Source organism: Epinephelus fuscoguttatus, linkage group LG14 (genome assembly GCF_011397635.1).
Source record: "Epinephelus fuscoguttatus linkage group LG14, E.fuscoguttatus.final_Chr_v1".
NCBI classification, from domain to species: Eukaryota; Metazoa; Chordata; class Actinopteri; order Perciformes; family Serranidae; genus Epinephelus; species Epinephelus fuscoguttatus.
Genome location: NC_064765.1, coordinates 19458269 through 19472501, shown reverse-complemented (window position 1 = coordinate 19472501; position 14233 = coordinate 19458269). Strand labels below are relative to the sequence as shown.

The window sequence follows — 14233 nt, the reverse complement described above, 5'->3', positions numbered from 1 at the left end:
ATCAGTTAAAGGTCCAGTGTGTAGGATTTAGGGGGACATATTGGCAGAAATAGAATTTCATATAATGTGTTTTCTTTAGCAGATAATCACCTGTCAGTGAAATTTTTCAGCTTTTGTTAATTTAAAATCAGCTGTTTACGTCTACAGTAGGTCCTAATCTACGGAGATCGCCACAATGCACCGTGATGTTCTACATTAGCCCAGAGTGGACAAACCAAACAATGCATTTTCGTGTTGGCCACTGTAGTCAGCAGCCCCTCACAATGAGCGTGTTGGGAAAACACAGATTTTTTCAACAAGAAACTGCTTATTCAGTTTTTACCAGTTTAAATCACCGGGTCTGTTTGCTTTGACGAGGAAGAGACCTCTGCGGATGATTCGTCTCCCAGTTAAAATCTTCCTGAATATCTGGATCTTAAAGCATAACTTCTGCATTTTTCAACCAGGACACTATTTCCCTGTGTAAATCGATCAGAGAGACTAATGTGAACAACAGTTTTAGAAATTGTTCCAGTATTGAGGGAGCCGGCAGCCACAGAATGAGCTGCAATGGAGGCACACGGGGCACTTAAACATTGTCAATGTGCGTCCATTAAAAGCGGTTTATTTATGACATCTCACGATATTTCATAAAGTGACTTCAGCATAGGGAGGCAATAACAAAACTAAAATTAGAAACACTTACATTTATCAGTGCATTTAAGGGCATCATAAAGGATGTGGTGATAGAGATATGTGCTTGTTTTTCTTGAGAGGCCACTGTGTTTGAATAGTTATTTTATTGTGGATTTTTGTGTTATATGTTGCATTGTAAATGTGTTTTGATCGGCTGCTACCTCGGCCAGGTCTCTCTTGTGAAAGAGATTTTCAATCTCAGTGGGACTTCCTGGTTAAATAAAGGTTAAATAAACAAACAGACTGGATTAAGGGAAAGGTAAAGAGACACCTCAGATACTTAGAATAACAGCTGCTCTGTGGCAAAAATAACCACTTTTAATGGACATCTGGCTCCCTTAATACTGGAATCATTAAAAAAAATGTTGTTCACATCACTCTCTTTGATCAGTTTACACAGGCAAATAGGGTCCAAGTTGAAAAATGCGATACGATACGATGTCATACGATACAATACGATACGATACGATACAATATACTTTATTGTCCCCGAAGGGAAATTTGCTTCCACAAAAAATCAACAAACTGCCGAAGTTATCCTTTAAGTTATCAGAGAGAAAAGGTGAGTACACATTAAAAGGTGCTGGGCTAGCAGCCTGTCTTCGACAAGCCGAACAGCATAGGAGAAACACTTTTGTTTGTTACGTGAAACTGCTTAACTCAGGGTTTTAACCACCTTGTCCATTTGTGTTGGAGAGGAAGAGATCTCTGCTGATAATTTGGCCTTCGTTAAAAACCTTCTGAACAATGAATACTGATGGAATCTGAACTAGCAGTTCACATTTAGCACATGGGGGGAGTTCCAGCTGGATGCAATCTGCAGTCCTCACTGCTAGATGTCATTAAATCCTGCACACTGTTCCTTTAATCAAGAATCAGCAATTGACGGTCCTTAGTTGCAGCCCTACACATACAAATAGATATATATTTATTGATTTATTTTAATATGTAGAGTATGCCCTCTAGATGCCTATTGGCTAGTTACAGTGAGGTATGAGCCAGTCACAGATTCTGTTCTGCTCTATAAAGTGAAAAACAAAAAATTTAGTCTGGGTCAAACTTTAAGAATGCCAGGACTGATTGGTGTTGAGTGTTTATGCCCTGTTGTGTCTAGACAAATGACCAGTAAAGCTTCATTAGCAGCTCTACACCCTGGATAAATATGTCTAATCAGGCTTGGGCTCACAGCAGAGCTCTAATTGTTATGAAAGGTCTGGCACAGACGGCAGTGTCAGTATTTAGGCAGGATCTGGGGTTATGTGGATTTTATAAAGTCACATTAAAAGCTATTGTGTGTTTGTGTGTGTTTACAGGCAGAGTTGGAGATTCAGCTGGCTCTGGAGCGTGAGGAGCAGGTCCAGCGCAGCACCATGCTGGAGCAGGAGAGACGAGACAGAGAGTTAGCCATGAGGATCGCTCAGAGCGAGGCAGAGCTCATCACTGAGGAGGGGCAGATGGACCCAAGCCTGCGCAGGTATTGTATATGTGACTGCAGTGCACAGTCAACAAGCAGTGTGCACAACAATTCAGGGTAAACAAACTGTCAGCATGCGTGTGTAACTGCATTTCTCCTGTTGCTGTGTTTCCTCCCAGCGATGAGCCTTTTTCAGATCTTCCTATCTCCTCATCCTCAGCCAGAGCCATGTAAGATACCGGCACAGGTTTCTATAACTGCCTGTGTCCACGTGTACCTAACACCAATCATGATAATCAGTCACTCCCTCGCGGTCTGTCTCATTCTGTCGTAGTCAGAAATGTCTAAGCACCTTAAAATAGATACAGATTTATACCAGCATTGCAAAGCCGATTAAAAAATCCTTTGATTTCAAAAATCATCAGTCAAATTGAGATGTCTGGTATGGCACATCAAATCATACATGAGAGGTGGATCAGAATGTGCAGCATGTGATCGTTTTGTTTCGCTGATCTGAATGGGCTCCGCATGGGTCTGCCGTGGATGAAGCCTGTCTGTGTCCTTTGCAGTGCTGGTGCACAACACCATGACTGTCTATGTGCTTCCCCTGATTCATACATTAGGTTGTTATGAATCTGTAGGTGCCCATGTTTTCTGGATGCATGTGTATTTATGAGACCATAACATAAGAAGTTTCATTGTTGGTCTGAACCTCACTCTTCTGTTCCCCTAATTTAAAGAAAATCCTTATCCACAGAATGGTCATTTATATATCAATCATTAAATGTATGAAGACAACTTTGCTTTTCTCACATGCCTACACGGTGAACGAAGAATCCAAAAACTCAAAAATTCACAGTGCACTGGGGTAAAAGGTGGCCACGTTGAACAGCAGCAAAACCTATATCAAAACATCGATTTAAAAACTGTCACTCAACTCCTGAATCATAAATCAGTTCAGGAAGGACCCAAATGCAGAGCAGCAGGCAAGTTGAGGGTTTAATAAAAAGCGAGCTTTAATAAAGCTGATAAAACCCCTCCAGAACAGGCAGGTAACTGAGAGTCCAAGTAAAGGAAGCACCAAAATTAAACTGAAAACCAACCGGGATAATACGATGAACTCATAAAAAATCCAAACAGAACACAAGACATCAGGCAGGAAACAGAGCACGGAACGACACCAAGAACACAAGGATGAATGCAGACAAACTGAACAGGAACAAAGGGAAACACACAGGTTAATATACACAGAAAACTAATCACAAGAACAAGACGCAGCTGGAGTAGGAGGACACAGGCAAAAGGAGGGAATTGGGGACTGGCTAACAACAAGGGTGTGTTGGGGAATACTAGGGTGGAGCAAACAAGACTGATACAGAACAGGTGTGAAGGCAAGACTCTGGGAACAGGGAGGGACTAACTGACAGGTGTGACAGAAAACACACAAAGACAGGAAGTATCATGAAATTGGCGACACATGAGGAGAGAATCTACAAAATAAAACAGGAAACAGATTGAACATGACTGAATAACATGAAACCCCAGAACAAGGTCCACAAGATACCAGAATATAAACAAAACCCCAGGATCATGACATCGTTAAGTATAAGCCAAGTGTAATTTATCCTGTCATATACTCAGTGTTTCCCAAACACATGTATGCCCAGGCGTGTGGCCCATCCGTCCATGGGACATTTTATGTGTTTGACATAGTAAGGTTTTAGCAAAAATGCATGTGTTTGGGAAACAGTGAGCATACGACTGGATAAATGAAACTTATTACACTGCATGAGTTGTGCGAAAGTTTGTAAGCGGATGTTTTGATATAGTTTTGCTGTTGTTAAATGTGGACCCCTATGACTTCAATTCATCAAGAACAGTCCCTGTGTATGGGTTCCTTGTCTACCGTGGCAGCATGTAAGAAAAACAAAGATTTCTTCAAGAATTTGACATGACACAGGGTAAATAAATTGAAATACAAATGATCATTTTGTGGTGAAGCATTCCTTTAAATCTCATTAATATCAGTGGCTTTAATTACCAGGTATTTAGAGTCTTAGCTACAAGCGAAGATAGCTGTTATTTCATATTTATTCCCTGATAACACCTCACAATATTTAAATGTTCTTACTACTGCGATAAAATATGGTGTTTATAATGGTACAGAATGGTTCTGTATTTAGTCTCATGTGTGTAAGGGCACCACAGGTAACAGGTTGTGTCCAGGAACATGGTGCATAGTGCTGTTTCCAACAGTTTAACGCACTTTGTACATGAGCTGTGTTTGAAGTCACTCCATGTTCACTCATTCACTGTTGACGCTCAGTAGTGCAGTATGTAGTGAATAAGGAGAGATTTAAATACAGTGTATCATAGCTGCCCACATCATACTCCTGAACCTTGATATCAATTTGACTGCACAGTGTCAGTGGGAGTGAATTTCCATAACCCCACTCTGTGTTATAGAGCCAGGAGAAGTTCTCTCAAATCGTGCATGGACTCTCATCTCTTACCTAGGTTCAGCGAGCACAAAATTTCATTTGATCTAATAGCCTGTAATCTTGTCAGCGTTGGCTCGGGCATCCAGGAGCCATGTTGCATGTCTCATACTATCCCTGTAAGTCAGCTGACTCCTGGAAACCAAAAGGAGATCTGATGCAAGAAAGAAGCTCCAAAGGTCACATGTGCACACCGCAGAGGTTAAGCACATGAAGCCATGCGTGCAGTAGAAGCATACACGCTGGCTGGCATCGCTGGCACAGAGGACCGCCTCAGCCATCCATTTCCTGTTTACCTACTGCCAAACAGGAAAGCCTTGGCCGTGGCCTCGCTTCCACTCCTTCTTTCCTGGCTGCAGCGAAAGCAAAGTCACACGCTGGCACACGTCTCAGCCAGACTGACGATGATCCCGAATCATCTTTCCAGTCAGTATGAATTATGAACGGTAATGGTAATCTGGCTGATGATTCGTAGATTGCTAATCCTCTTCTTAGCAGCTACGCCGACTGTAAATAGAGGAGGTAAATCCTTCGCATTATTGAATTAGCAGCCTCAACTCAGCAGGGAAGCAGGAGACACGAGCTCAGACTCGGTGCAGCAGTCGTTTAAGTAGCTGAAACTCTGCAGCACCAGTTTCATGTATTACAGTTTGGCATAATCATTCCTGAACAAAGAAATACCAGCAGATTGAAGCCTGCGTAGTTGTATCATTAGAGGAGCTTTGCATCATTTTAAGTGGAGTTGAAAGGCTGCATGGATATGGACAAACTTTGCTCTTTGGCTCCCCTGCTGCCCGGCCTCTAATGTGAGTTCAGTCGGCTGAGACAAAGAGGAGGGCTTGAAAGAAGCGGGGCATCTGTTTTCATTTCCCACCAAGGGCGGTGAACTTAATCAATCCTGCATCCTTTTAATATTCATGTGTTTTGTCTGCTGTTAAAATTCCACGACACACACTAAAATTCCAGTGTAATGATCAAATGTTGCTCTTTTCGCTGTGTGGCCATGTTCTTTTAGACGCTGACACCTCCCTGATTGTAAAACTTTTATTTAAAATTTTATTCAGCGTCAAAAAATAGAACCCTTAATCCGTGTTACTCCCACGCTGTCACACCCTCACCTGTCTTCACACTCACCTTCTTTTTCTTTTCTCCCCCCTCTCTCTCTCACACACACCCACGTTCATCTGTTCCGTGCTACAGGGGTCCTCAAGTTCAGGCAACCAAAGCTGCTGCTGGTGTGAAAAAGTATGACCTCAGCAAGTGGAAGTATGCTGAGCTGCGAGATGTCATCAACACTTCCTGTGGTGAGAAATCCCGAACGAGTTCAGCATGATGCCGCCTTTATCAACTAAACAGTGTGTGTGTATGTGTGTGTGTGTGTGTGTGTGTGTGTGTGTGTGTGTGTGTGCAGCGAACCAGCCGTTCCAAGCAGATCAAGGCGGCAGAGCTCGTGATTCGACTATTTTCCCTCCTTCAATTTTATTTACAGTTTTCAGCCCCCACGTTAAATAATTCAGCAGAAGCTCATGTTTCGGCACTTTTGGTACCCAGAAACGTTTTTCATCCGCGCACTCTGTCATTTTTCTCCCCGTCATTTTTTTTTTTTTTTTTGAATAGCCAAAGTGACTGCCGCTGCAGCTGTACAAAGTGTGCACACAAGATGAAAAAGGAGCGATGTGAGGATGTTCCCACAGCTGCTGTGGCTCATCAGCATGCGTTTTATTGGTGGGGAGAGGAAATTATCACCATTACTGCCCTTCCTAGTCATTCCCAGCCAACCCTCTCCTCAGTCAGCGTGAATAGCAGATGCCTTTCTGCTTCCACACTTGTCGATGCCTTTTTAATTGCCACTGTATACAGTGCTCTGATCAGTGTTAGGGACTCTGATATTCCCTGTGGGATTCCAAGGACATCTGGCTAATTTGTGGAACCCATTTGCTTTGGTGGTGCTGGTGGTGATACCAAAAAGCCGTGTTTGAAGTCTAACTGATTATAGCCTTATGCTCATGAGAAGCACTGTTATGTTGTGAATGTTTTGTTTGTCATTGTAGGGAAGAAAACACAATGCGAGACCCTACACTCCTCATTACACCGTTATATTTTAAGCTTAAATACATGTAGGTTATGTGCCAGACTATTTAAACCTGTAAACAGTCCAGCTTCATATTGACACAACAGGTGAAAACATACTTTTTTGGATTTTGGGCTATTTTGCATCCATAACAAGACTCTGTGTGGAAAGAAAATGTCCAAAATACACATTTTAGTTCAGGTTTTTGTTCTGGAAATGTACGCAAAACATGCATATTTAATTATGTGTCTTGTTGTCTATTTTAAGAAAATTTCAGAAAGCTTGTAGAGTAAAAAAATAACTGTCTTAATATCAGTTAACAATTGGGAACGTTTCATACGGAGGCCCTCTGGGTATACATGGTAAAAAAATCAACTCGATGTCAGGAATCGGGTCAGGAATGACCCAAACGCAGAGCAGGAGGCAGGTTGAAGGTTTAACAAAAAAAGCATGCTTTATTGCTGATAAAGAAATCCTTGAAACAACACTGTGACACAGTCAAACTGACAAGGAAGAAAGGGAAACACACAGGTATATACACACAGAAAACTAATCACAAGAACGAGACACAGCTGGAGCAGGAGGACATGGCATTGTCCTTGGCGAACAACAAGGGTGTAGTGGGGAACACCAGGATGGACCAAACAGGACTAACACAAAACAGGTGTGAAGGGAACATGCTGGGAACAGGGAAGGACTAACGACACAGGTGTGACAGAAAACAGGCTGGAAAACACACAAAGACAGGAAGTAAAGCCAGCTATGAAACATGAGGAGAGAATCTATAAAATAAAACATGAAACATAATAAACAGGAGTGAATAATATGAAACAAGGAAGAACACAAACAGAAAACCCCAAAAGGAAGTCCACAATATATCAGAATATTAACAAACCCCAGGATCATGACACTCAACGTGCAAATCTGTGCTAATGGTTTTCGTTTTTGTAATTTGTCCTGTTGGATTTGTTTGTTTGATTTTTCTAGGTCCTGGGTCCTGTAGACGAGTGTAACAACTGTCATTTAGCGTTATGCTAATGTAACTCCCTAGGGATTAAATCTTTTATTTGTCTGATTTTGACAATATAACTTCCTTATGAGTATGATTATTGGTAGTTGTAATTGGTTTTGTTCAAAGATACTGAATTGTAATTTTATGGCTTATCCATGGACTGTGAAAATATTGGACGTAGATTCCGTGACATCATCCTTTGGTTTGTGTTTTGGAGCCAGAAGTTACCATATTTGAGCAAGAGGCTGGAGCGATAATTATGTGTAACTTTAAGCCTTCATAAAATGTAAATGGTTGAGTTATATAAAAAAAATTCGACCCCCGTACGGTCGTCATGAAGGGGAAAATTAGCTATAGAGACTAAAACCATTTTTTGTACCAGGCTGTAAACAGGTTTATTTCTGCTGTAAAGTTGGGCATTCAAACATGGGGGTCTTTTGGGATTGATTTGCTTTTGGAGCCAGCCTCAAGTGGCCATGTTAGGAACTGCAGTTTTTCGGCACTTCCACATTGGCTTCATTTTTCAGCCTTGGAAGTTGCTGCTTGGGCTTATCTTTGGTTTGGAAGATTAAAGTAATGGCTAACCGCAGCTTAGTTTCATGGCGATATATAATTAGTTAAAAATGTTTCCATATTCACCAAAAGTGTCTTATTTTGTTGTCTAAAAATGACCGGAATTTTACAATACATACAGTATGTTAAGGCCATTTACTTAAAATGAGTTTTTTTTACTCATACTATGAGCCATAAATCTCCATTTTCCACTTTTATTCCTATTTATATTCTGAATGTTTTTACAAAGGTGTTTGTTCATATGTCATTCATAGCCTGATTTATATAACATTTTACTCAAAAAAAAAGGAAGAAAAAGATATAAAAAGAGATATCCAAACTTCCCTCTCCAAAAACCTTTGACTCCTAAAATGTCAACTAAATGAAGAGGAACTTTGAACCTGGCTTTATTCAGTGTTCAGATTTCTGTTCTGGAATATTGTCCAAATAACCACATATTTAACTAAGTAATGCATAATTTGCATATTTAAACATAAAATGTCAGAAAACTTTTATAACAAAAAATAATTGTCTTCATGTAAGGACTCAACCTGAAACGTTTCATTATGATATCTGTCAAAAGTTATTCACCTGTAGTGTCTGCCCTTAAATAATACATTTTCTTCGGAAGTATTTTTCAAGTATGTAATATCACATTTTACATGTCCAGACTTGGACTTGAAAACAAGTGACATATGTAGAGAAAGTCTCTTGAGAACAGTCAACATTTGAGCACTACTAACTGTTGTGTTGTGTGGACAGACATTGAGCTGCTGGCGGCCTGCAGAGAGGAGTTCCACCGCCGTCTGAAGGTCTATCATGCATGGAAGTCCAAAAACAAGAAGCGCAACGATGATGGAAGTGATCAGAGGGCTCCTAAATCTGTCACAGACTACGGTTAGTCGAGATATTACTCCCTGTATCATCCTCTTTCTCTAAATTACTGTCATTTAATGCTTCACCTGTGGATATCAATACAAATCTGTATATCTACAAACACAGCACATGAATATCCCGTCTATTTCACACATGCACACCCCGCCCCAGGCACATTAAGTTACAGGTGACAAGTGTTTAGTTTCTCCACTGTCGCCTCCCGCTGTCATTGGCAGAAAATAATGACCTGCACACAAATAAACCTGCCTGTGTTTCCTAACATTCAATTAGCCGATGAGACGGCGAGGCCTGAGAATGCAGCTGCCTTCTGTCTGCCTCTGTCAGAAATATTTGTTGTAATTAGCAAGTAACTGCCAGCCATGCCTTGTCAGGTTCAGTAGCTGCTGCCGTGACAGCTCGCTGCTTTGCTCATTTCATTCTCAGCTCAACCAAGCATGCTCTGCGCCACAAACACACACACACACATACACACAAATGTTATTTAGCTGCTTTAAAGCTTACTGGTGTTCTGCATTCCCCTCTTTTTCGTCTTTCAAAGAAATATTAAGTTTGATGGGGGAATGGGAACATTGGAGTCACTGCTGCTCCTGCTTTCACTATATTAACTCGCCTCTCTCTTTTGATATGATAGCTCCTGAAAGCCGTACTGGCTGTGCTGTGCTTTGTTTGCTTTATATTTGGATCCTGTTCTTGGCCTCTGCTGATGCAGCTTGGGTCTTATCAAGGTCATTTCATAAGAGGCTAAAAGCTGCTTTACCTGGTTTCTCCATATGATATTTACTTGGGCATTTTCTGGGTCCTTTTTTGGGCATTTCCTGGCTGGTTTTGAAAGCTTTATATTTTGTTTTCTGCCCCACTTAAAGGGACAGTTCACCTAGAAATCAAAAATACACATTTTTCCTCCTGCCTGCAGTGCTATTTATCAGGCTACATTGTTCTGATGTGAGTTGCAGAGTGTTGGAGATATCAGCCGTAGAGATGTCTGCCTTCTCTCAAATATAATGGAACAAAATGGCACTCAGCTTGTGGTGCTCAAAGTGCCAAAAAAAAAACATTTGAAAAACTCAACAGCAATGTCTCTTTCCAGAAATCCTGACCCAGTTACTCGAGATAATCCACAGACCTTGTTGTGAGCAGTTTCATGTAGGAACTATTTTCTCACTACCGAACTATATTTGTCGTATCATGACAAAGAAGGAAGTGCACGTCCACTGCTTGCTCACATAGCACCACTGAGCTAGCTAACAGTACAGCTCAGCTGAAGAGGACGCCATTGATGTTTGCATCTCCCTCTGTCACAAGCAACACATACTCACTCCGACCTCGTCACATATCAATGTTTGGTCATGGACTTTCCATGTCTGATGGGACTTGAACACCGCTCTCCTGGGTGAAGGTCGGTGTTTGTTTGACCCATCCACCACCCTGCTGCCTAAACTTACGGTCTTGTCCCGCCATGTTTCCCTCTAACGCTGCTGGGTGCCGTTAAACTAGAACAGCAATTGGCAATGCATCATGTCGACGTTAAAAGACGCTTTTGTTGGTTGGTGTCTGACTCCGCAAGTCACTGCCCAAGTGCCGGATTTCAATGACTTCAGAGTGAGACCAGGTTGCACGAGCACAAGCCCCTTGTCCTTGAGTAGATGCACTCTTTCTGCACAGTGATACGATTGGTGGGTGTAGTTCGGTAGAAAGAAAATAGTTCCTACATGAAACTGCTCACAACAAGGACTGTGGATTATCTTGAGTAACAAGGTCATGATTTCTGGAAAGAGACATTGCTGTTGAGTTTTTCAAATGTATTTTTTGGCACTTTGAACACCACAAGCTGAGTGCCATCTAGTTCCATTATGTCCGAGAGAAAGCAGACATCTCTGTGACTGAGTCCAACACTCCACAACAATCTAGCCTAATAAATAGCACTACAGGTAAGAGGAAAAATATGTGGGTTTTTTTTAATGGCAAATTGTCCCTTTAACTTGTTCTCCACTGTTAGCAAAACATGAGCATTATGAGGTTATTATAGACTAATTGACAGATGCTTTCTTCTGTCTGCCCCGGAGATGAACATCAATCTCCATTTTTAAAACAAATCTAATCTTGTAATGATCGCACTCCCTCTGCAGCTGAACAGAACCCAGCTCCTCCGATGACGGCCCAGCATCAGGAAGTGGCCATGAACCGGCAGCAGCGATATTTCCGCATTCCTTTCATCCGGCCTGCGGACCAGTACAAAGACCCGCAGAATAAAAAGAAGGGCTGGTGGTACGCCCACTTCGACGGGCCCTGGATAGCCAGGCAGATGGAGCTGCACCCAGACAAACGACCCATTGTGCTGGTCGCAGGTGAGTCGGCAGCTTTTGGTTTTTGTCATGTTGTAATGATTATTCAGTTAATCTTTTAGTCAGATGGTTCTTGGCCTTAATCATCTTTCGAGGGTTCCCAATCTTCAGGGACTCATGGTTTAGTCTTTAGTTTTGTCAGAAAAGAGTAAAAAAAAAAAAAAAAAGATGTCAGTGGAAGACTCAAGTGCACAGGTACCTACCTATGTGTCCTTTCAGTAAACCTCTGTCCTCATTCGTCCAACACTCAGGTAAAGACGACATGGAGATGTGCGAGCTGAGTCTGGAGGAGACTGGTCTGACCAGGAAGAGGGGGGCGGAGATCCTGCCCAGGCAGTTTGAAGAAATCTGGGAACGCTGCGACGGAATCCAGTACCTCAAGAAAGCCATTGAGAACAAGCAGGCCCGCCCCACGTACGCCACCGCCATGCTTCAGAGTCTCCTCAAGTGAACCACAGCAGCGAGATAAGCATCCTCGAGCATGGAATACACAAGACTCAAGAACATAAGCGTACACGTTCAAGGGCAGCGCGGTGTGCCTGCTGTTTGTAGGAGGAAAAGGAAGTAACCAGAGAACGATGCTCGTAGGCACTCAGTTTCATCTCATTTTAAACACCACTTTTTATATCTTTATTTTGCAGTGTAACACCTGATTGGTGTAGCGTTTGTCAGCATTTGTCTTCTTCTGTATCTGTGCTTGAATGGAGTATCCCACTGAGAGGCCTTAAACTGCAATAATAAACTGCACTACACCCAGGAAGTCTTAATTGGTGCGTAGCTTATCTAGCTATTAACCTGAAACCTTAATGGTCTGCAATAAATTAGACTGTGACACATGCTTTTAATAGTGTCTAATTATCTTTGTCTTTTAAGTAAAGCTTTATGGTCATGTGGATAATAAGGCTTTAAGTACTGTTCTTCATCTACACTTGATTTGATTAGTAAGAATGAAAGTTTTCACACACATGCAGCTTCAAAGGGACGATAAGAAAACACTTCTCTGTGTCGGCTTTGCTAGAAAACGACTTAAATCATAAATGAGTATCATACACCTAAAAGAAAGTGAACAAATTATATTTATACACATATTTCTGTTGTTATATTACGCTCTATTTCAAGTATAGAACTTCAGATTTCTTTTTCAGTCCTCCATCTGCTTCACTTTTCACAAAATAAAGCAACAAATTCAACATTTTCACAACATTTTCACTCCATATAGTCACAGAATGTATTTTTTAATCCATTTAAAGAAGTGCTGGGTTTATTACCATCTTAGTTTTGTCTTTTTATCCATCCATTATTTTCCTGCTGCGTGTACAACTCCTTAAAAGGGATTTTTTTTTTGTATTGTTTATTTGTTATGTAAGAGGGAAATGTAGACATTAGTTTTCATGTTTGCAGTTTCGTGGGTTTGGGGTTGTTTTACAGATAATAATGTAATGTGTGTGTGTGTTGTGTGTTCATGTATCGTTTTATTAAGCTGATTACTTGACTCGTGTGTTGGTTAGATCAGGAGCATCTCGTCGGACGATCATGCAATACCTTTATTTAGGCTCACACTTATTTACCGTTCAGTTTCATTGCTCCCTGTTGGATCTGGTTGTATGTCGGCCTTTGCACTGGAACACTGTAGACAATAAATGTATGCCCCCGTCCTCCTCCTGGTGCTGTTTCTTGCTGAGTTACTGTAAATAGCTGATGAGTGAGAGTGAGTTATTGCAGCGGGCCGTGCTCTGTAAATGGATCTGACATCCTGACGGTAACAGCAGCTAACGAGATTAGTGTGTAGATTAATTAAACAGCAGAAGCTAATATGCAGCTGATGTCGTCACTGAGCTGAGGCTTCGCTCCCATTAAGTGATCAAGTGGATTAAAACCGACTTCAGGTTCTCTTTTGTCCATGTGTTCTGGATGCTTTCTGCTTTTGTGGCAAATTAACAGTGACGAGTATGAAAAAATTAATGACCCATAAGCAGACCTCGAGTTGACTGCGCACATGTTTTGAAGTTAGGAGCCTCTTCAGTGCACAGTTTAACATTGTTAAGAATTTTTTAGTTATTCCTCTGAACTTACAGTAACAATCAGTAAGTTGATGTGTCCTTGATTTGAATGAAAACACTGCATGTACTTTCATCCCACAAAGCTGGCTGACGTCAGCCTGTAAAGTGGAAATAGAAATAGAGAAGTTTTTTCTTTAACTTATCATTATGAAGTAAATGATCACACAATGTGATGGCTACAGAATAATAATAATAATAATAATAATAGATAAACCATCTGCATTTAGTTTGGTTCCCTATAAGCCTGCTTTCAATATGCAATTCCATCTCCCAGGAAAATGAAGGTAAGTTTTACGGCACACAGGACATGCTTCCAACCATTATGCAACAAAAGCAAGTAGAGGAAAGCGTTTTTGTTTTCTCCAGTAGCTATCAGTAGCTACATAAAGGGGTAAAAGGGGAAACCTTTCTAGGGACAAGCCACTGGAGGGCCCCATGGAGGCCAGCAATAATCATGTTCACCTTAAAATACAAGCATTGATAACCAATTTATAAGGCACACCTGTATTTATATCTGTGCACAATAGCTTCTATGACTTGTTATCACTCTTATCACAACATAAGACGATAGCAATAAGACAGGTAGCTTTACTGTCTACTTTTTTTCTGTTTTCTTTTTTAGTGGTAGGTCGTTTTCGCTGGTGCTTTGTTGTAATTTGCTCTGTACAATAAAGTGATTCAATCTCCCGCTCACGCCTTTCTCCTTGTAATT

At 41.2% G+C, this 14233-nt stretch overlaps 1 protein-coding gene across 2 annotated transcripts in view; it reads left to right on the top strand.

The window, feature by feature from the left end:
* The window catches only part of myo6b (myosin VIb), a 62863-nt gene extending 49529 nt beyond the window's left edge, over positions 1-13334 (top strand). Inside the window, exons 28-33 of one of the 2 annotated variants that reach the window (XM_049596575.1) lie at positions 1989-2149; positions 2269-2319; positions 5788-5891; positions 8985-9119; positions 11246-11464; positions 11713-13334. In XM_049596575.1, the coding sequence (XP_049452532.1) occupies positions 1989-2149; positions 2269-2319; positions 5788-5891; positions 8985-9119; positions 11246-11464; positions 11713-11912 (870 nt within the window). In that variant the 3' untranslated portion in view covers positions 11913-13334. The remainder of the gene's footprint in view (positions 1-1988; positions 2150-2268; positions 2320-5787; positions 5892-8984; positions 9120-11245; positions 11465-11712) is intronic. The other variant, XM_049596576.1, reaches the window with a different exon arrangement.
* Positions 13335-14233: the final 899 nt, after the last annotated feature.